This window comes from Coregonus clupeaformis, chromosome 10 (assembly GCF_020615455.1).
Source record: "Coregonus clupeaformis isolate EN_2021a chromosome 10, ASM2061545v1, whole genome shotgun sequence".
NCBI classification, from domain to species: Eukaryota; Metazoa; Chordata; class Actinopteri; order Salmoniformes; family Salmonidae; genus Coregonus; species Coregonus clupeaformis.
This window is the reverse complement of record NC_059201.1, coordinates 64980067-65004008: the sequence shown is the minus strand read 5'-3', so window position 1 is coordinate 65004008 and position 23942 is coordinate 64980067. Positions and strand designations below refer to the sequence as shown.

The 23942-nt window shown below is 44.6% G+C and overlaps 2 protein-coding genes, 1 long non-coding RNA gene and 1 pseudogene across 3 annotated transcripts; 2 read left to right on the top strand and 2 right to left on the bottom strand.

Moving 5' to 3' along the window:
* Positions 1–5551: 5551 nt before the first annotated feature.
* On the bottom strand, positions 5552–6777 carry LOC123491678. Its single transcript, XR_006661529.1, has 3 exons — positions 6681–6777; positions 5821–5883; positions 5552–5628 (listed from the first exon to the last, which is right to left on the bottom strand). It is a non-coding gene; the product is annotated as an uncharacterized LOC123491678 (long non-coding RNA).
* Positions 6778–7070: 293 nt separating this feature from the next.
* Positions 7071–8479, bottom strand: LOC123491692 (homologous recombination OB-fold protein-like). Its single transcript, XM_045223344.1, has 4 exons — positions 7977–8479; positions 7756–7842; positions 7418–7552; positions 7071–7088 (listed from the first exon to the last, which is right to left on the bottom strand). Exons 1-4 carry the CDS (start codon positions 7989–7991, stop codon positions 7071–7073), a joined length of 255 nt encoding a protein of 84 aa, XP_045079279.1. The 5' UTR covers positions 7992–8479.
* Positions 8480–9839: 1360 nt separating this feature from the next.
* LOC121568882 (ankyrin repeat and SOCS box protein 16) lies at positions 9840–12699 on the top strand. The gene is given in 8 exon segments (XM_045223314.1): positions 9840–10026; positions 10319–10663; positions 10861–11128; positions 11289–11697; positions 11845–11928; positions 12172–12192; positions 12194–12286; positions 12378–12699. Coding segments are annotated over 7 exon segments (1395 nt in total). The 5' UTR covers positions 9840–10026; positions 10319–10329; the 3' UTR covers positions 12564–12699.
* A 346-nt stretch (positions 12700–13045) lies between these two features.
* LOC123491691 lies at positions 13046–14951 on the top strand (annotated as a pseudogene).
* The last annotated feature ends 8991 nt before the right edge of the window (positions 14952–23942 follow it).

Sequence of the window (23942 nt, the reverse complement as noted above, 5' to 3'; positions counted from 1 at the left end):
GAAACAGGATGCACCTGAGCTCAATTTCGAGTCTCATAGCAAGGGTCTGAATACTGTAAATAAGGTATTTCTAAAAACCTGTTTTCGCTTTGTCATTATCGGGTATTGTGTGTAGAATGATGAGGGGAAAAAATAATTTAATCAATTTTAGAATAAGGCTGTATCGTAACAAAATGTGGAAAAGGTCAAGGGGTCTGAATACTTTCCGAATGCACTGTATATGTACTGAACAAAAATAAACGCAACATGTAAAGTGTTGGTCCCATATTTCATGAGCTGAAATAAAAGATCCCAGAAATGTTCCATATGCACAAAAAGCTTATTTCTCTCAAATGTTGTGCCCAAATTTGTTTATATCCCTGTTAGTGAGCATTTCTCATTTGCCAAGATAATCCATCCACCTGACAAGTTTGAAATATCAAGAAGCTGATTAAACAGCATGATAATTACACAGGTGCACCTTGTGCTGGGGACAATAAAAGGCCACAGATGTCTCAAGTTGAGGGAGCGTACAATTGACATGCTGACTGCAGGAATGCCCACCAGAGCTGTTGCCAGATAATTCAATGTTCATTGGCAGTACGTCCAATCGGCCTCACAACCGCAGACCACATATAACCATGCCAGCCCAGGACCTCCACATCTGGTTTCTTCACCTGCAGGATCATCTGAGACCAGCCACCCGGACAGCTGATGAAACTGATGAGTATTTCTGTCTGTAATAAAGCCCTTTTGTGGGGAAAAACTCATTCTAATTGGCTGGGTCTGGTTCCCAGTGGGTGGGCCTGGCTCCCAAGTGGGTGGGCCCACACACAGTTGTGAAATCCATAGATTAGGGCCTAATGAACGTATTTCAATTGACTGAGTTCCTTATATGAACTGTAACTCAGTAAAATCATTAATTGTTGACCTTATATTTTGTTCACTATAAATATACAGTACCAGTCAAAAGTTTGGACACACCAACTCATTCAAGGGTTTTCTTTATTTTTACTGTTTTCTACATTGTAGAATAATAGTGAAGACATCAAAACAATGAAATAACACATATGGAATCATGTAGTGCCCCAAAAATAGTGTTAAACAAATCAAAATCTATTTTATATTTGAGATTCTTCAAAGTAGCCACCATTTGCTTTGATGACAGCTTTGCACACTCTTGGCATTCTCTCAACCAGCTTCACCTGGAATGCTTTTCCAACAGTCTTGAAGGAGTTCCCACATATGCTGAGCACTTGTTGGCTGCTTTTCCTTCACACTGCGGTCCGACTCATCCCAAACCATCTCAATTGGGTTGAGGTCAGGGGAATTGTGGAGGCCAGGTCATCTGATGCAGCCTCCATCACTCTCTTTCTTGGTAAAATAGCCCCTTACACAGTCTGGGTCATTGTCCTGTTGAAAAACAAATGATAGTCCCACTAAGCCCAAACCAGATGGGATGGCGTATCGCTGCAGAATGCTGTGGTAGCCATGCTGGTTAAGTGTGCCTTGAATTCTTAATAAAATCACTGACAGTGTCAGCAAAGCACCCCCACACCATCACACCTCATCCGTTCTCACAAAGACACGGCGGTTGGAACCAAAAATCTCAAATTTGGACTCATCAGACTAAAGGACAGATTTCCACCGGTCTAATGTCCATTGCGTGTGTTTCTTGGCCAAAGCAAGTCTCTTCTTATTATTGGTTTCTTTGCAGCAATTCACCCATGAAGGCCTAATTCACGCAGTCTCCTCTGAACAGTTGATGTTGAGATGTGTCTGTTACTTGAACTCTGTGAAGCATTTATTATGAGGCTGGTAACTCTAATGAACTTATCCTCTGCAGCAGAGGTAACTCTGGGACTTCCTTTCCTGTGGCGGTCCTCATGAGAGCCAGTTTCATCATAGCGCTTGATGGTTTTTACAACTGCACTTGAAGAAACTTTCAAAGTTCTTGAAATGTTCCAGATTGACTGACCTTCATGTCTTAAAGTAATGATGGACTGTCATTTCTCTTTGCTTATTTGAGCTGTTATTGCCATAATATGGACTTGGTCTTCTACCAAAGAGGGCTATCTTCTGTATACCCCCCTACCTTGTCACAACACACCTGATTGTCTCAAACGCATTAGGGAGGAAAGAAATTCCACAAAATAACTTTTAACAAGGCACACCTGTTAATTTAAATGCATTCCAGGTGACTACCTCATGAAGCTAGTTGAGAGAATGCCAAGAGTGTGCAAAGCTGTCATCAAGGCAAAGGGTGGCTACTTTGCAGAACCTCAAATATAAAATATTTAGATTTTTTAACACTTTTTTGGTTACTACATGATTCCATGTGTTATTTCATAGTTTTGATGTCTTCACTATTATTCTACAATGTAGAAAATAGTAAAAATAAAGAAAAACCCTGGAATGAGTAGGTGTGTCCAAACTTTTGACTGGTACTGTCTGCGTGGTCAGCTTCAAGTTCCTTGGCGTACACATCACTGAAATGGTCCACCCACGCAGACAGTGTGGTGAAGAAGGCGCAACAGAGCCTCTTCAACCTCAGGAGGCTGAAGAAATGTGGCTTATCACCTAAAACCCTCACAAACTTTTACAGATGCACAATTGAGAGCATCCTGTCGGGCTGTATCACCGCCTGGTACGCAACTGCACCGCCCACAACCGCAGGGGCAAACTACCCGCCTCTGCAAGACACAGGAAGGCCAAAAAGATCATCAAGGACATCAACCACCCGAGCCACTGCCTGTTCACCCCGCTATCATCCAGAAGGTGAGGTCAGTACAGGTGCATCAAAGCTGGGACCTAAAGAATGAAAAAACAGACTGTTAAATAGCCATCACTAGCACATTAGAGGCTGCTGCTGCCTATTGAAATCATTGGCCACTTTAAGAAATGGAACACTAGTCACTTTAATAATGTTTACATATCTTCACTACTCATCTCATATGTATATACTGCATTCTATTCTATAATATTCTTCTGTATCTTAGTCCATGTCGCTCTGTCATTGCTTGTCCATATATGTATATATTCTTAAATCCCATTCCTTACTTTTTTGTGTGCATTGGGTATATGTTGTTTAATTGTTAGATATTACTGCACTGTCGGAGCTAGAAGCATAAGCATTTCGCTACACCCGCTATAACATCTGCTAAACACGTGTATGTGACAAATAAAATTTGATTTGATACACATACATACACACGTCACTAGTTTCAGCATGGGAATACAGAGCACAGCACTGGACCTGAGCAGACTAGACCCCCCTTGTTACACCTATATGGAACATGTGCAGATGACAGTAGAGACTTTCACTCCAACAGCTCAGATCTTACCAGCTGAGACTTTAATAAGTGTTACATGCACACAGACACTGCCTGTAAGGCAAAACACAGCAGTGGGGGTGAGCTACTGCCCCCTACTGGTAGCACATGTTCAGGTAAGGGGAAACGGGATATATGACCAAAAGTTCCACAGGTAAAAGACCACGGCCTGTTCGAGACATCAAAACAGTGACGTATCATGGGAAAATGTTGACTGACTGACCTACAAAAAATATTGAGTAGTTATTTAGGATGCAAGGTGATTTGATTTGTAGATCAGTCAGTCTACAAGTCTGGTTTGGAGGGTGTGTGGGGTAATACACAAAGTAAGGCTGATCTGGATGTATAGTGATACCTCTGAAGAAAGAGGGTGGTGGTGAAGGTTTGGGGAGGTTGGCGTGGGCCTCCCCATCCTGCTGGTTTAGGCCAGATAAGACCCCATTTGTCAGGCTGTGACTGTCCCAAACGCCCAGGGCTCCACCAGACAGAGCTGGATTAATACATTTGGCCAAGCAGGAAAGGAGGATTTAACTCCACACACTAAAACCCCAGAAAATCCCTCCCCTAAAGTCTCTACACGATTTTAATGCATGGTAAACAGGCTGGACCAGAACAGAACATAGCCAGAGGAAGAGGTTACGAGAAACAGAGGGAGATAGCAAGAAGACAGAAATTGAGAAGGAAAAGACAGAGAATGACAGTCAGAGACAGAAGGCTCCAGGATACAATCTTGAAGGTCATTCCCTTCAGGTTGATACTGTAGTTCACACCACGTTTCATCAGCGCCATCACTGTTTAAAATAGTGGTAGTTAACTGAAAGACAAGAAAACCTGTTAAAAGCGTTCAATTGGAAAAAGATTTTCAGTTCAATTAATGGACAACGGCTATGAACAGCAGGATACTCTGTCTCTCCAATTAAATCTTGCAACACACTGCCTAATTACAGCACACCATCAGGTTTCATCTAAACCTAATTACAGCACACCATCACAATGCAATTAAACCAGAAGTGTAGATCAAGCAAGCCAGAGTTTAATGGACATTTCATTGTAATTCTTGATTTTCCATATACTGTTCCTATTAGTAAGTGCATTCTCATGCATTCTAATTTACAATCACTCCAAATAGTGCAAACTAGAGAGACAAGAGAATATATGGAGACCATTTTCAGTTGTGTAACGTGTATTATTGAACAGAAGTCTTCTTTAATATATACATATTTTACAAGACATTATGTGCACATAGTAGTTCGCTATGTTTAGAGGAGACTGCACTGTGAGGTAAAATCAATGAAGAAAGAAAAAAAAAAAAAAGACAAAACATCAGCCAGCAGGTCTTCAAACAGGGGGATGACTGTCCATGGGATGTTCCGCAGCAGTAGGGGGTAGTGAAGCTTCATTCAAATTGGGGAGATGTGGGAGCGACAGTCCCAGTTACCAGCACCTCCAAGTTTTACCCCACATGGCTGACATGTCATTTATACCGGTGCGATTAATGGTCACAGCACACCAAACACAAAATGATAGCACATTAGGCGACAAAATTCTCTGGGAGAATCGGGTAGAAAGGCATCCAACGTGCGGTCAGAATGCGCCAAACTCGAATTCACATGTAAGTGACGGTTTAGTTGTCCAGCATCTCCCCTATGTAAATGTACCTTCTCCGTATGGGGTAGGTGGGCAGGTGTCAGAGGCAGTAGGACTCAACAGGCAACTCCCCAAGAAGCTCATCGAGGCCATCTGCACAACACAGACAGACAAATTCAATCAAACACACAGGGTGGAGCTGCTGATTGGTTTACCAAGAACATACACTCCTATGCATATCCAAGTCACACCTGCGTCCCAGGATGGGTCCTGTGGTGCAGCAGCAGGGGGGCCCTGGGGATCACTAGTGGAGTCAGCTCCAGAGTCTGCTGAGTCCTGTGGGGCTCCAATCACCTCCTCCTCATCATCATCAGTAGAACAACTCCATCTGAGACAGAAGGGCCCCTGGAACACTGGAGGACTGATCAGGTGATGCCAACAGAGGCTCCTACATTCAACAGTAGAGTTAGACGAACATATACAAAACATCTGTCAAGACACCAAGTTTCTCTCATTAATGATTTGTCATTGTTACATCAAACTCCCAGCAGCCTAGGATAACAACAAGATATCCTCCAGGCCTTGGTAGTGGTCTCTCACCAGGTCAGGTGGGAGCAGCTGGAGTCTGTGTGGAGGACAGGGTGGAGCCGTCGGGGGGGTAGATCCTTAGGAGGTTGTTGGGCGTCACGTTCAGGTAGTGGTTACGATGGGACGGAGAGAACACACCCACCTTCATGAAAAGAAAACTAATTTTAGGTCTACAGCTAACATGGTGCAAAACTGATCACCTTTACACATACAACTGGAATTTGTTTTGTGGTTTTATTGTGACTGGCTCAATCATTTTGAAAAATCCGACAAATGGTTTGCAATGAAACACTAGTCAATAGTGGTGTGTGTGGCCTGTTGAACTGAATCCTACCTGTCTTGAGCTCCCCTAGTCTGTCCTCTAGGAGGCGCCGGTGCACTGTGCCCTGCATCTCTCCTACAGTCAGTCAGACACACAGTATTACTACAGTGCTCTACTGTCTACTGGTGCAGTCAGAGCAAAACAACATACCTAGCCACTGTGCTTCTGCATCTGCATTGCTTGCTCTTTGGGGTTTTAGGCTGGGTCTCTGTATAGCACTCTGACAACTGCAGATGTAAAAGTGGCTTTATAAAATAAATGTGATTGATTGATACCACATGGAGCACACTGATCACAACATTATTCCTACTAATGACAATACAGATAGTGTAGTAATCAGTTGACAGGTAGCACCATGGGCCACACTTCAGGAGGGAAATGCACAGATGTTTGAGACTGAATAATCCGTGGTGATCAGCATGTGGCTAATACCCGTTCATTTGATGCTGATCCATGATGATAGAATCACTAATAAGCACTTAACACTAAGGTTCAGTATCTACTTTAATAGAACTGCTCAGGAGTCCTCACACTGGCTCTCCTGAGGCCATGATGACCTACTAGGTTCAAGCAATACTCAGGGAGAAATAGAGGAACTGCAAGAAAATGAGAGCGAAAAATAGACAGAAAAATGGAAGAGGGCCCTAGGGACAAGGGAACAAACCAGATGTCTTCTACTGAATCGAGGTGTGTGTGTGTAATCAGGCATAGCACACTGGCTGAACTTTTACCCCCTGCTGTAGGAAGCTAATTCAGCTGAATTCTCAGTGGTGTACACACACACACAAACCGCCAGCCACATACACACTCACTACAATGGCTGTGTGACCAGTTCTACCTACAAACACAACCGTACCCCCAGTAGGCCATACCTGTGGGATCCCCGAACACAGCCTTGGCATCAGCGTGTGTGTGGAGGATGCTCTTTAGTACCACAGCCATGTTGGGGACCTTGTTCTTCGGCAGCTGTTTCAGGGGCCGCCTGAGGGGGGAGGGAGACGAAGAGATGGAGAGGGAACGAGATAGAGACAGGTAGAGAGAGAGGTGACGGGGCACAGACCTTCATATTAGAGCATTACAAAACAAGTTCAAACTGCTAATCATCAACTTTCATTAATTAAACAGTTCAATTACTTATGCAGAGTTGCCATTAGCGGTGGCACATTAAGTCGGTGGAAAAACAACAGAATAACCATTAGGATGATTCACGCGGCGTGATGATGTTTGGGATAATAACTACTAACACCCCAGGCACGGGCCTGTCATTTGTCCTGATTATCCTGATAGACCGCCACCACAGAGACAAGGGCCATTAACATGAGAAAAAACACCCCAGAAAATTCAATCAGGGAGACTGCCCTGGGTGCAAAAAAACAGGCTCATTAAGTCAAATTATGCAAATAGTGTTTCGCAAGTGTAGTTTTTTTTCACCAGATGATATATGGCATGTAAAGCTTCTAACATTTAATATGCAATGTTAAATTATGCATATTGCTGAAGGGTACATGGCCACGCACAGCCTGAACACCGTTAGCCTTTCAGTCACCTTTCATGCCATTTACTCTACCATAGGCTGTGTAAAGTGGATAACGCTAAATGTGCTGGTCACCTTGCGGAGTACCATGGCCACGCTGTGAGAGTGCAGAAAACAGGAGGTGTTCCTTTCGTCCAATCCCATATCCGCCTTCATCGCTGCCCACGGACCTCCACTGAAATCCTCTTCCTCAGTCTGAGAGCTGGGAACCTGGACACAAGTTATTTTTTACACACAAACCCAGACACATTACAACACATGTTCATAAAGCAACATGACATAATGGATAAAAAGGTTAATTAATATCATGACACATAATACATTCTGTAAATGTATAGGCTACACATCAGTGTGACTAACTGTAAGTGGCTCTGGATAAGAGCGTCTGCTAAATGACGTAAATGTAATAGTACCTGACTGGGCAGTCGAGCCACGGCCCCATGTGCAGGTGTCTGAGGAATGGCCACCACAATGTCATCCAGGCTCTGCCCGTGGAGCTGCTTTAAGGAGAGAGAATGGAACCCCGCAGTAGCTTAGTATCACAACCAAGCACATTGCTGACTGCTGAGATTAGTTAGACTACAAATAGCAAACAGATAGAGGCAGGTAGGGACAGAGGCCAGAAAAGACCCACCTGTTGTGGCAGCATTCCGGCAGGGCCGGGGAAGCGGCGGGTATTGGGCCGGGTGTGGTCAGAACGGGGTCTCTGGGGGGTCTTGTTGGAGTTGGGACACCAGCTGGACCAGGTGGTTAGTGAAGACGGGCGTGTGGAGGGAACGGGGGGTGAGACTGGGGGAGGACATGGGTCCGCCAAACCTACTAGAGGGGGATGGGGAGATGGGGTCAAACAGGCTACATCCCTGAGCCAGAGGAGTAGCCCAGGGCCTCTGTATCTGGGAAGGAGGCCCTCTGACTGGCCTGGGTGTCACAGACCTGGGGAAGGGGCTGGAGAAGGGGGAGGAGGCCATGGTCAGGCCAGGAAACACTGGGCTCTGGGGTGGAGCTGGGAGGAAAGCAGCACTTAGACCAGGGCCAGGGAATGAGGACCCTTGGGGTATATTACTACTGGGAAGACCAGACGTTTGGTTTGAGGTACTGAATCCTCTCAGACCCACTTTGGGCCCGGTTTGAGCCCCACCACAGGCTGAGGGGCCGTAGTCTTTGGCTGGGGATACAGAGTCATCGCTGGGCTTGGTCTTATATATGGGGCTGCAGCTGGAACAGTTTCTCGGACCTGAGCCCAAGTCCTCATCTGTGGATCACTTTCATCCAGGTCAACATCCCAATCATCAAAAGTCATCCTGCAGCAAGGGGGCCTCTTGCTGTCCTGTAGTTTTTGAATGAATCTGTTGAGCTGGTGCTGAGCTCTGTTGGGGAACTGTACATGGTCCCCTACTCAGTGTAGGAAGATGGAGAGGGGGAGGAGGGAATGTGGGCAGTGGTTTAGATGTAGAGAGCTGTCTCAAACCCAAAGCAGCACACTGTCCTACAGTGGTCGGTGTTGTTTTCTCTGACCCTGGGCCATTCAACAGGCCCCTATGGGCATGTATGCCTTCTGTGGATGGTTGGTGTGAGTTCTTCTGGCCATAGGGAGCAGCAGGAGTTGAGGCTGCAGTTGAAGAACGGAGGAAACAGGACTGTGCTACAGAGGACACTGTGCTAGAAGACACTGATGGACCGGACCAGTTTATCTCAAGTAGATCCTAATGAACACATACATACACGCAATAGCAAAGGAGGACATTATTGTATAACTCGTATTCAAAAAAAGCCAGAGGTGTTCAGACACTAAATGGTTTCACAACAGTACTCTACATTACTTGTGATATCAATCTGAGGATTTATACAGAGGGCTATAATCTGTCATATCTCTCTTAAACAGCAGGTGGTAAACATTGACTAAATCATAGCAATCAGGTAGGATGTGTCAATCAGCTTGCAGCACCTCATCATCGAAGTCCTCCCCAACGTTAAATAATCCATTCCACTTGCAAGTCTGCCGAAAAGAAAGAGACATATTCAAATGTAACATAGTCAACAAAGAAAGTGCTAGATGTAAGTTACATCTCGCCAACTAGATGGCTGGCTAACACTGTTAGCTACGTGGAAAGCTAGCTAGAAACTTCTCTCATTTGAAAACTTGCTGGCAGCTAGTCCTACCGACCTAGGGACCAGAGCTAGCAGCTAACTAGCAAACAAACAAGACTGATTCTTACCATCGCAGTCATCTAACCGTCTATTTACATTGATTCATAAGATCAATCGAAAGTTTAGATACCATTTAATTCAGCCATCCTATACTTGCTGCCGTAAAGAAAATGCGAATTTTTCAAGCAAAGCAAGGTGTTGTAAAAGCGAAATTGTCTGCGTGATTGGCGCCGCCACGTTCAAGTAGAACGTAATACGTAATCAATGTTTACGTTACGTGACGTTCGGAGGATGGGTCGTCACTTGTCGCCACCTGCTGACTATCTCAGGTAATGCAGTACCCGAATATCAGCTCGCATTTCCCGTCTATTTATAACAGGCACTAAACTTGTATTGGGACAACAGTATCTTTTGAAGGACATTTGGACGTGTCTGTAAAACACGTCATGAAATAGTCGAAAACAAATGACATTTTGCACAACAGCAAATTGACTATATTTTGCGTAATAACTTGAGTTCACATGAAAAAATTCAAGGTGAGTAGAATTCTATATTCAGACAACATTGATACTATGTAAATGCAATCTTCAAAAACCAGAGACAAAAATTAAATGTTGTCTGCGTTTTTTCAGTAAAGTCATAAAGTCTTGATTTTCCTTTAGTATAAGCCATAACAGTAGGTTTTTAGTCAGTGTGCTAAGTAAAATTTGCTGCACTGAGTCATGTTGTGTCCACTTTAAACAACTAAAATTGGAACTGTTTCAAATGTGTTGCTCAAAGACCTCTCTTTATCTCTCCCTGGGGGGGTTGCTTGAGATTATGTCCCAGCTTTGGGTGTCATGTCCAGTGATACATTTGCCTTCAGCTCAGCCGCCTTGCATTCTCTGAAAGTGGATCAGGAGCTCCAGGAGTGGGAGGATAAGCGGCAGGCATTGGCTCACAGGAGGGCCATGAGTCGGCCACCTGTGTCCCGGGCCTCCAGACCCCCTCCCAGACAGCAGCGGGGCCTCCAGGAGATCCGGGTCTTTGAGGCCCGATGCAGAGACACCACAATCCACAACACCTTCATGTGTGGGGACATGAAGGGAGTACACACTGTGTTGAAGGACCCCTGCATGATCAACGCACTGATGGAAACAGTACATGAGGAGATGGTGTGGGCTCCAGAGCTGGGTAGGTGTCAAACACAGAGAATATAAACTAACTTTTACCTTTATGCTTCACTGTTGTCTTTTTGTTAGACCTATATGTGCCTTTCTTATAGATATTCCAATCATTCCCCAATCACTACTCATCGACTCTCTTAAGCCTCTCTGGTTATGAGCATCTACTAGGTAAATAATGTACATGCTTCTCTGTCCCTCTGACAGGGATGTGGACCCTGAGCTCCAAGATCAAGCAGACATCTGCATTGCGTCTGGCAGCCAGCAGGGGACACTCAGGCTGTGTGGAGGAGTTGCTGTTTCGAGGGGCGGAGGTGGATGCCGACCCTGGTGGCAGCACAGCCTTACATGATGCCTGTATAGGTGGCCATGACAACTGTGTCCAGCTGCTGCTAGCCCACGGAGCAGACCCTGACCTGCTGGCAGAGGACGGCAGCGCACCCCTTCACCTCTGCAGCACCACCCAGACATTCCAGTGAGTGACAGCACTCGTAGCCTTACTGACACTCTGCCTGGTGATCATTTCAGTTATTTATACATAGAGAAATGTTTCAAAGCTTATATGGCAGGTGGGTCTGTTGTCTTGGATGCTAATGAATGATAAGATCATAAGGTGGTGTCTCTACTCTCTCCAGGTGTGCTGAGCTGCTGGTGACGGGTGGGGCAGACGTCAACGTGTTGACCAGTGAAACAAAGCTAACGCCCCTCCATGTGGCGGCTCGTCGAGGTCTGGAGGAGCATGTGAAGCTCTTTCTGTCCAAAGGAGCTGATGTGTCAGCCAGGAACCGTGAGGGGGAAACCCCCCTGAACGCAGCCTGTGGTGGGGCTGAGAGGCCTGTGGAGGCGGGGCGGCACCTCCGCGTGGTCCAAATGCTGCTGGGAGCTGGGGCTGACCCCTGCACTGCAGGCAGGAAGCACCACACACCTCTGCACAACGCCTGTAGTAACTGCAGCCCACGCATCGCAGAAATTTTACTACAGCATGGAGCCAAAGCAGACGTGCAGAACTGTGCAGGATACACACCCATGGACTGTCTGTTACAGGTGGGGGATATGGGGGTCAAAGTGTAAGATCCATGGGGGTCAAAGTGTAAGATCCATTTGGACAGAAGGTTATATAATTATGTTTAGAATCTTCATAATCAGTGAGTGGTAGACAAGACAGACGTATTCTCCTTCTCCTGTCTGCAGGTGGTGGAGGACTATCCAGACCAGCATCCTGAGGCAGTAGCACGCTCCCTCCTAAACCACGGGGCCAAGGCCGGTAAAAGCTTGGTATGTCAGGGTGGGCAAGTGGAAAAGTGAGTTGGGCCAAGTTGAGTGTAAAAATGCCGGCTGGAGGCTGCATTTGGGCCCATTTAATTATAGTTTATTGGGGGTGAAATATGTGCACCAGCAAAAGCTTTTGGGGGCACTCTGAAAATGGGTTAAAGCTAATTCCCTGCAATTCTACGTAGACAACATATTTTGGAGGGCAGACTATTGCATGATAACAACCCACAGCTTTCCTCCATATAGATGCTGAAGCTCTGCCTCCCTCTCCCCTGCCACTCTGGAGGTAATGCTGAACTGCTATGCTGTTGTCCCTTCCTGTGAGGAATGGATGGAGTCTATCCCTCTTGAGATACATGAGGTTTGTCCTTTTCTCCATTTTCAGGTCTCTCCTTCACTGCCTGAACCACCTAATGTCCTTCTTCCCTTTCCCTCCCTGTCTCTGTCCCCAGGCGCACCAGGGTTTCTTTGACTCTGTCAGGCAGATGACTAGTCAGCCCCGCACCCTGCAGCACCTGTGCCGCTGTGCTCTGCGCCGGCACTTAGGAAAAGGTATTGACGCAGCTATCAGTAGATTGGACATCCCCAGCTCTCTGATGGAGTATCTACTACTTCGGAATGACGGGGAGATCCGGTGAATAAAGTGGAACACATGGGACAGAAGCCAAGAGAGAGAATTATTTGCATTTACAATAACTAAAAGAATGGTTGCAATAATTTGTGTTTTCTGTATTCATTTATTAATAAATCAATATTCTATTTTGCCTGTGAAAATGTGATACTATTTTTCTAAACTAATTTATGTTCTTGTATGAATTGTATATGTATGGACTATTGGTAGGAATGAAAAAGACATCTCAGAATGTATTTACAACAACTCATACTGTATGACTCTCAACTACTGCCCAGGCTGCTTCATATGTACAGGTGAAAGCAACCACCCAATACAAGTACAATATTGGTTTAATCTATACTCTATTTTCAGCACATGAAGGAGAGAGAAAGCGAGGAGAGGAAGCCACTTTTTTATTATTTTAGATTTGTACCATTATTTGTTTCCTTGCTCGTGCCCGTTTGCGTGCCAGCTACACGAAGAGTTGGACGTTCCAAGGATCCCTGATAGCACTAACCGACCTACGCGCTAGTGGCGTAACGTCATCTGTGTTTATGTGGCCCTCTACTCTAGTTTTATTATTGGGGCTGTGGCTAAATTAGCATGGTAGCATGTCGTCAAACATGATTTGAATACATAGCAGGTAAGCACACCTCTTATATTCTTAACTATTCAAATGCGCATATAACTGATGTGTGCATTTAATATGAACATCTATAGAAAGCATTTTGACAATGTAGAGTAGTGTGTAAAGCTAGCGAACGAAGGTCGTCCTTGTTGCTATTACTAGCTAGCTAACCTACCAATTTGTCTTCTAACGTTACCATAAACATAGAAGAAAAAAAATCGTCTGTATCTAGCTAGTTCTCCAACGGATGCACAATGTAGTGTTAGTAGTAAACACATTAGTGACGTGTTTTAACTGGGTTGACATTAGTTAGATAGCTAGCTACGGTTTGCTAGCTAACTAGTTTTCTAGCTAACTTTTGTGACAACATTGCCAGGCCGTCACTTACGAAACGATAGACGGTTGCTTTGAAGTAGAACTTAATCTCGGTCCATGACAGTGGTAATATAGGTCTCTGTCCCTGACAGTGGTAATACAGGTCTCTGTCCCTGACAGTGGTAATACAGGTATCTGTTCTGACAGTTGTAATCGAGAGTCTCTGTCCCTGACAGTGACAATACAAGTCTCTGCACATAGGCCTTCTACTCATATGTATCGATGCACTTATTTGGAAAATAGTGGTCCAGGTACAACATTAGAAATATGGAGTCTTGTGAAACTTCACTTCTCTTTTGCTTTTCAACAGACACTAAGGACAGAGATGGCGGTGTGTGCACTGACAATGGACGGGATGGGAGACGGGTGGCTGCAGTAGCGGTGTGTTACTCCTGGTCTTGGCCCTGGCCTGGCTTGGCTCTCCACACAAGTGGCAGATCGGGGCGACCACATCCTGAGCACCATCCTTACGTCGGTGCCACGCCTCTAATCGGGCTGGGGGCCATGACAGTTACGGTGGAGGGCCTCCCTAGTGCAGACACGCCAGAGCAGCACACCTCCACCCTCCCAGGAGAACACCAGAGGAGGGTGAGGCAGGGTCTGAGAGAGGGAAGATGGTGAGGCACAGGAGAGGGGACTGGAGTGGACCTGCTGTTGAATATCCAGGGGAAGAAACCTCAGAGATACCAGCTTGATGATGATGAGAAAGAGGGATGACTATGAGGAGGAGGGAAGAGAAGGTTCAGAAGGCTGAGCCCAGTGGTCTCCTGCACCAGCATCACGGTTCGTTTGAAGTTCTGAATGACACAGAAGAGGTGGCAGTCCTCGAGGCCCCAGGATACAGTGGGTCTACTAAAGAGGTTAGTATGATATGGCAGCTCTCATTATACATTTTCAGAGTTTAATCTTATTTTTTATTTTATTTTTATTGAACATGCATATCTCTCCCCATACAGTCTTACGGAGACATTTCTTTCTCTCCTCTAGTAAGTACTTCTCAGGGCGGGAGCGTCAGATCAAGTTGATCTACCAGGGCCAGCTGCTTCAGGATCCCAAACGGACTCTGCTCTCCCTCAACATCTCTCACAACAGTGTGATCCACTGCCATGTGTCCCAGGTGCTGCAGGAGGCCAGCCCAGAGGAGGCAGCTCGCTCTGGGGCCGGGGCTAGTGGGGGAATCAGGGCTGCAGGCCTGGCTCTGAGCACCAGCAGCCTGGTGGTGCCCGTGTTTGTGGTGATGCTAGCTGTGGTCTGGTACTTCCGCATCAACTACCGTCGTTCTTCACTGCCCCTGCTACCATCTCCCTGGTGGGAGTCACTGTGTTCTTCAGCTTCCTCATCTTTGGGATGCACAGCCGTGAGCGGGAGAGGAGGCAGGATGGAAGGGCCCTCATCTGGGCAGGAGAATGAGACGGAATAACAACTGTTCAGTGGTGTCGCTCTGCCTCAGACACCATAGAACTCAACTGGAATCCTAAGAGTGGGTGTGCCTGTGTTTGTGCATGCACCAGCAAATAGCATTACGTGGATTGATTGTTGTGCAGAGATTCAAGTTATCTGGAATGTGTTTTGTTAGTATGAAGCAGAAATTATACTGAGCTATAATTTTGCTTCTCAGAAAAACATCAATGAGTGATTGAGTGGGTCCAGCTCCTGTTGGTCTTTACAGGGTAGAACCATCAGCATCACACCCAGGACCACAGGCTGCTTGGTCCACTGTGTCAGCAATATCTTCTGGCCAGTTTGACTCCACATAGCCTGTTCTGCGTTAGGTTTCTCTCAGAAATTAGGGTCTCTATTCAATCAGATCCACTTTAGCCGTCATCCGCATAGCGGTTGTGTGGGAGGTGGAACTGTGTTAGAGCTGTCAAATCCACTGAGGTATAATAAGAACTGGAGACTGCGTCCAAGATGTCCGCCTTTTGTTTTCAAGGATATCTACTCTATTTGCATACGCCAATTCATGGACCGTCTATATCCGGGTTGAATCCGGTTTATACGGGACCAACATCACATGCGGACTAGCACTCCGTGCGCACATGGCACAGCACCGACGTCATCCAAAAACATGGCAGACATTAGATTAATATAAAATGTTAATATGTTCTGCGATGGAAACAAAATCGGCCTCAGATACAATAATTCAATGGATGTTATGTCACAAAGGTGATGACTAAAGTGTCTTATAGGAATTTTCAAATCTGACTTCTCTATGTGGCCGTGAATGAAATTGTCTTTCTCAGCTGACCGTCCAGTTAAATTGCAAAACTAGCTGTGCGTTGCTTTTAAGAGAAATCCAATGGAGCCTTGTTTACAAGTTTGAACAATTGAATGTGAGCTGTAATCTACACCTTGATTAGGCTGATTAGAAATCCTTATTTTGTTTAATGATTTTCAATTTGAGTGTAATAATTTCTATATAGCCTACTGCCGTTCTGAACTTCTAACACAAGTAGACGGGTGTGGCTTCCTGACAATGATCAAGAGCAGCAACTCACCGATTTGACAGCTCCAACGCAGTTACACTGCCAAAACATCAGCTATGCGGGTGTCAGCTATCGCCTGTTAACGCTTGATCAGATTGAATCTAGACCTAGGATAATGCAGTTCTTCACATCAATCAATCAATCAATTTTATTTTATATAGCCCTTCTTACATCAGCTAATATCTCAAGTGCTGTACAGAAACCCAGCCTAAAACCCCAAACAGCTAGTAATGCAGGTGTAGAAGCACGGTGGCTAGGAAAACTCCCTAGAAAGGCAAACCTAGGAAGAAACCTAGAGAGGAACCAGGCTATGAGGGGTGGCCAGTCCTCTTCTGGCTGTGCCGGGTGGAGATTATAACAGAACCATGCCAAGATGTTCAAAAATGTTCATAAGTGACAAGCATGGTCAAATAATAATCAGGAATAAATCTCAGTTGGCTTTTCATAGCCGATCATTAGAGTTTAAAACAGCAGGTCTGGGACAGGTAGGGGTTCCATAACCGCCAGGCAGAACAGTTTAAACTGGAATAGCAGCAAGGCCAGGCGGACTGGGGACAGCAAGGAGTCACCACGGCCGGTAGTCCGACGTATGGTCCTAGGGCTCAGGTCTCTCAGTTGGCTTTTCATGCTTCGATCATTTAGAGTTGAAAACAGCAGGTCTGGGACAGGTAGGGGTTTCGTAGCCGCAGGCAGAATCATCATGGCCACATACTCTTTTCATTTCATACATGTTAATGTTCCAGAAATGTTTTGTCTTTTTGTAGTACGTGTTTGAACGAGCAAATCATTTCCTCTTTTGCAACGGAAACAAAATGACTAAAGACTTGACTCTAGAGCAACTTTGAAACCACTCGCTATGTACTGAGTGCTGGTTATATTTCTATTTTCTTTCCAGTTCTTTGGGAATGAGCTTTCACCTTAGTTATTGTGGACTGTAATGACTGCCTTAAGGCAAAACATTTTGTAAGGATTGTTGTTGCTTGAATTACTCTACGCTGATATATTGTTTAAATTAACCCTAATTAAGATGTTAATGCATGAAAATAAGCAACATGTTAAAGCTTTTGAAAATACTGTAAATATGTATTTACTGTACATAGATGAATGGGATGAAACCGTATCGGACACTTCAGGATTTTTGTGGGGGAATTTGACACGAGTGGAAAATCTCTTTACCCCTTAAGTTTGATTGTTTTCCTCTGGCTTCAGTGCTGTGATTCAGATTAAAGACATTTAGAACCAAATCGGTCCCTGTGTAAAGAGGGAGTATTCGATATTGGACAAAATGACAGAATGCAAGAAATCTGAATGACACTTCATTTTACTCAGACAAAGAAACCTCAGTACACATGGGAAACTGGGATACAAAGAAAACCTAGCTGTGCCTCACAATATACAATTGACATATTTGCACATGCACACACACGTCCTTGTGCATGAAAAACGTTTTTTGTTTGTTTTGTGAAGTCACTTTTTCTATTGCGTCATTTGTCCACACTCAAATATTGTTCAGACACGCTGATACACACAAACAGTTACGCAGCATTGGTAACACAGGCCATTCTTTACCCCGTCAGTAAAGGACAAATGAAATGAGTCATACACAAAATGTGTTTTCACTTGAGAAGGTTGATTCTCTTTTAGTGCACATTAAAGTGATGCCATACTTTATCACTGGCTGAATGTTATAAATGAAAACTAAAGGTATATAAGATTCTCCCTAGCAAGTATAGTATGGTGGGCCTCTCAAACAGGTATGAATAACAATATATATCAAACTCGTTAGCTAGAGTGAAACTGAAAATGGCAAGAATAAGTGACAAACATCCCATGCAACAGCAATGGCACTTCTGTTTCAAGTGGCGGCGGATTTGAATTCCTACAAGTGCATACACAATGCACGTAAGCAGAGACAGTTAAAGACTTTGAAAGCAAGTCAAGTGATGCAGATTGACCTAGAGTATTATGAGCAAAAGCAGGTTGACTCCACTATACTATAGCATTTATTCAACAGGAAGCAATGTGAGATCTACAACTTGTATAGAGTGATATTGTGATTTGTAGCAGAAGCAGGTAGGAGAAACTTCAGCCTGAGTATGAAACAGTAAAGATAGGACAGGGAAGAAGCACTGTTTAGCATGAAGCTGTGTAAGGTGAGATTACCGTGTATGTATACAGTATCCAATTAAATCATGATTATTTTACATAAGTCATCATACCACATGTATAGGTATACAAAAACACACTGGCTCACTCAATGGTACATGTCAACATCTGCATGTACAATTTTCTGAGTGCAGACATTAAATACACATTCTCACTTGACACAGTCAATGTAAACCAAAAAAAGTTAAATATTCAAAATGACGCATACACTGACTCAACCACAATGGCACATTCAGAGATGCATAGTTATCTGAAAACAAATGAAATCACGCACGCCCACAACACGGAAAACAGCCAACTTTACACAACAAACATTCATAAAACACATGCACGCACACATACACCACTGTGCAATACAATGCTATTACGGATAAAGCCACCATCAAGTACCCCAATATTGATGAAACCACAAGATGCACTGACATCCCCACCACAATGACAACGCTGTAGTAGTAAGGTGATGCAATTAGTCCACAAGTCCCCTCCTAAACAGAGACAGTGCAAAAAGAAAGTAATGTTTCTGTTTTCAGGAGAAAACAGATCAGAGTGCAGAAAAGCAGTGTGATTGGTCCATGTCTGAAGCCTAAATCACTGATTAACAAAAACATAGTGAAAGCACTCACCGAACCATTTTTCTTTATAACTGAATTGCAAAAAAATTGTCTTCAACAACAAACAAATAACAATGGCGTTCAAATTAAGGGTGCTGTGTCCAGTTAATGTGTAAAGAGAGTTACAACCCCTGGGCTAATCAGAGCTGGTATTAATGTGGAGTGAGTGGATGTGAGTTTATGGGTTGTTATCATCTTTGTTTCTAAGAGGACAGGGTATCTGTACCTCTGTTAGGTAGGAGACCATGACTTGACAGGCTGGGGGAGCTGGGTAACTGGATGAAGCTTGGCTCAGAAGTCCATGTCAACATCCAGTCACCTTCCTGGGTATGGTGTGGGGGGCAGACTAGGACTACCCCCTAGTTAAAGTTGTCAAAAATACTGGGGGCAGGGGAACAGGAAGCTTGGGCTTCTTCTTTCCTCTGTTGAATAGGCCTAGCTAGACTACTCTGGGAGCTGCTGCCCCTCCACTCCCACTGCCGCCCCCCCTCCTCCTCCTCTCTCCTCCTGTGCTGCTGTTCAGGCCAAGAGCGTCTTCTTCTTCTTCTTGGGCTTCTTGGAGTCTGAGTTGTTTGGTGCCTGGGAGAGATCGAGAGGTGGGGATGAGATGAGACCGACTTCCACTGTAATAAGGCATTACAGAATGTGGACCTGACGGTTGTCTTATACTAGCTTTGGAGGAGGCTGAATCGGGAGGGGGAGATGTCTGAGGATCCGTCCCACTGAGGCGACTCATGAGAACCTGTCCGTCTGAGGGCGTCGTCGAGTGACTCTCCTTTTTTCGTGTCTAAGCATCGGGCAGAGACAACCTGACAGAGACAACAGCCGGCTCAGATCAGACCAGATCAGACTGGCCACACAGACAGCAGCAGTACACATGGTGGAGCCATTCAATCTACCATACAGCACACTTACTGTAGTCAACTTTTTTTTGGGGGGTCATTTTAGCAGACGCTCTTATCCAGAGCGACGCATACAGTTAGTGAGAGAGTGCATCCATTTTCATACTGGCCCCCCCATGGGAATGGAACCCACAACCCTGGCGTTGCCAAGCTCCATGCTCTACCCTGAGCTACACGGGCCATACAGTTGGCCATGAGTGCTCATACAGTAGCCTTACATAGTCCACTCTCATAGATAAGGCCTGTCCATCTAACTGGCACAAAAACATCCACAATAAATACAGTCATTCAATACAACAAGTCAAGCAAACACCTCTACATTTAGGGACACCACATGCACCAATCAATATATCAGTTCTAGGGAATAAACCAGTGTAGAGCCATTGGCGGTCTGAGGGAGGAGGGGAGGGCGCACACTCTTGTGGACGGCCCCAGGAGGAACACCCTGACGGCCCCTCTCTGTTCCGTCCGTGTGCTGGGGGCACCTGGGACCGGCAGGGACACAACGTGGCATTACAAATCCCCGAAACACCTGCCCACATGCACAGCGGCCCCGCCTACCCAGGAGCCACGGCAGAGACAAGAGTGGGAGAGAGACAGAAACAGACATACGCCAGTGACCAATCAGATGAAGTGTCAAGAGTTTGGGAGGTTAATGTTTGCTCTTTGACCGTGTCCAGTTACTCTCTCCACGTAGAAGGCGGGCATTGTCCAATCAGGGTCTTACATAGTCCAATTGGAAAATATCTGTTTAGTCCAATCAAAGATGAATTGTTTCACTGAGTTCTTAACACAATTTGGTATTATACTGAACAAAAAATACGCAACATGCAACAATTTCAAAGATTTTACTGAGTTACAGTTCATCGAAGGAAATCAGTCAATTGAAATAAATTCATTAGGCCATAATCTATGGATTTCACATGACCGGGCAGGGGCGCAGCCATGGGTGGGCCCGGAGGGCATATCGGCCCACCCACTTGGGAGCCAGGTCCACTCCTCCCCACTACTCCTCAGACGATCCTGCAGGTGAAGAGAGCCGGATGTGGAGGTCCGGGCTGAGCGTGGTTACACGTGGTCTTGGTTGTGGAGGCCGGTTGGATGTACTGCCAAATTCTCCACAAATGTACGCGCTTGGAGGCAGCATAGTAGAGAAATAAACAAATTCTCTGGCAACAGCTGTTGGACATTCCTGCTGCAGTCAGCATCCCAATTGCACGCGCCCTCAAAACTTGAGACATCTGTGGCATTGTGTTGTGTGACAAAAACTGCCGTACAGAGTGGACCTTTGTCTACCACAAGGTGCACCTGTGTAATGATCATGCTGTTTAATCAGCTTGATATGCCACACATGGCAGGTGGATAGATTATCTTGGCAAAGGAGAAATGCTCACTAACAGGGGATGTAAACAAATTTGTGACCCAACATTTTAGAGAAATAAGCTTTTTGTGCGTGTAAAATTCTGGATATTTTATTTCAGCTCATGAAAAAAATGGGACCAACACTTTACGTATGTTGCGTTTATATTTTTGTTCAGTATACATTTCTGATAAGAAAAAAAACAATAACTGACACCAATCATCTAATATGTTATAAAGGAAATGGAAAATAATTGAGAATCATATAGTTGCCACTTGTGTACCCAAAAAGTCTCCCAACTTTACATGATCACAACACACCAATGAAACTGATCATGTTTAAAGATCCAGAAACAACATGCAGAACAATAACCATGAGTGTCTGTTGGGCGGCCTCCATAACGGAGTTGGGCCACGGTTTACCATTTGTCTGGAACACACGTCATTAAAGTCACGGAAGACCTTCCTAACTAACTAGCTCAACAAACACCTCTGAGAACCTGGCAAGGTCCATACTAAGGACAGGCTGAGGGATGGACACAGGATGTACATTGACATCAAACTTCCAGGGGAGATGTCTGTCTGGCACATTAAAACCCTGAATGGCTCATCTTGATCATAATCGGGCAACCTTGACCTCAAGCCTTCAACATCTGGTGCAGCACTTGAGAAAAACCAAAAGTATTAATGAGTTTGTGTACAGTAAGGTATGTGTGTGCACGTATTTACTCTGTGTATCTGACAAGTACATTAGGTGGAAATGACAAGACTGTATTAGAAAGGTGACATGTGCTGTGTCTGGCGTTAATCCTTACCCCTGGTGCACATCTTCTTGGTGTGCTCCGAGATCACTCCACATTGCTGCAGACAGGGGGCATTATAGTTGAGAGACAAGCCAGTCTTTTGTACCTCCTGATAAATGTCTAGAGATTTTAGATATGATCAGATATACAGTTAGACTTGTGGATTGGATGGTAGAATGGATAAATGAAAATGACTCACTGTTGTCAACAGAGACCTCAGTTCTCAGGGCCTAAAGTTTCGTAATTGATGCTTTCCAGTGTTATAGTTGTACTGCAGTGAGGAGAGAGAATGATAACAGACATCAACACACTTTAATAGATGTGTGTAGTATAACAGCAAATGTGAACCAATTGATTCTGGTTACCTTGTGGATCTGTGCATTCATTTTCTACTACAAGCTCCCCTGAAAAAGAGAACAGCACATGATCTATCGGGGTCTACTTGCCACTGACTCAAAGACACAGATGATGCACACAACCACCACCAACCATGAAATATAGCAGTGATTACATTTTAGTGAAATATCCACACAATCTGAGCTGTGGAAAAAAAAAACAATATTACACAGCAAACTATTGATTCCTATGCCTGAGAAAACATACATATGTAAATTGACACTTTATGATAGGATAAAGCCAAAATTCTTCTCCAGCTATTGACCAGTGTGGTAAGAGTACATAATTGATCATAATGTACATAGCTCAATAGCAGGTATTTATGCACACAAGCATAAGGAAAATATATGTTAATGGTTTAATCCATCTGTATGCGATTGAAATTGAGCAGCACTTTAAGGACCAAAGCCACAAATGACAGGTCAATCAAACTGGGGTGGTTTGAGTTCAGGTCATTCATTGTTGAACATCCCTTGACCCTCCATGAAGATATCAGCACCGTTTCATTTCAGCTCCTTTTTAAGAATCATGGACAATCAGGAAATCAAGAATCAATGAAGACATTACAAAACGACATAAAATAAAATAAATGCAAACAAAAGCATGAATATGTCAAGTAGATAATGGATAGGATAACGCACAAGAGGACTTGTTGAGGCACCTGAGAAACTAAGTGATAAGCAGCTGGTCTGCTTTAGAGACATGACTGTAGTCTGTATCATTACTGGGACCAGACTATCATCTGAATATTTTCACTCAAGTGCTGGAACAAGTTAAACAATACAATACATAAAATAAATGATATATTACATGCACAGAACTGAAAACTTAGAAGCTGAACTGTGATTTATTGCACACAATTGTCAGCTTCCTGTATGTCATTCTGAAGCTCATTAGCTTTGCACCATGAGTCAATGTCAAATTAAAATCATCTGGCAAACAGGAGATTGTGGAGCACGAAGTCGCCTTTGCCATATATCTTAATGGCTTTTCCTCCTCTTCAATGCTGCTTCTGATCCTTTTCATACTGTGCACTACCGTCTGTAGTCTGCTAACATTGTGCATTTGACCTGGACTCAAGCAGACTCTTTTCAATGTATCTATCCAGAAGAATCCAGAAGGCTGCATGAACAGTTTTCAATAGAGGATTTGGGAGATACCTTGGGTCTCTGTTAAGGTTAATTTCCTTCCTTAGATGAAAGTTCAAACTCCAGGCACTCTTTTTTCTGTTATACTATCCCCTAAAAACGGCGAGATTTCTTTCCCAGATTCTTCTTGTTAGTTGACCTTTGACCCTAGATTGAAGTGGGGCCAGGGCATTATAGAGCTGGCCTGGCAGTCATCAGCCTTCCGATCACTGAGGAAGTGCATCATCTCTCAACAGCACGCATGGACTTCCTGATCTGCAACACAAGGCTTTGGTCCCAGCAATGCTGAAACGAATTATGAGTGTAAAACACCAACCATTCAGCCAACTACTCCGCGCACAGGCATACACACAAAGTGTGTGGGTTTATAATTGCGGTGTATTCAGGAGTGGGCTCTATGTTCTACTTCACCCCTCCTTCCATTTCAAGGGTACAGAGAGTCTGAACACTAGAAACATTCTAGCTCCCAACAAACAACAAAACACCATGAGACCATATTACATATAATATTCTGTACATCAGAATGCATT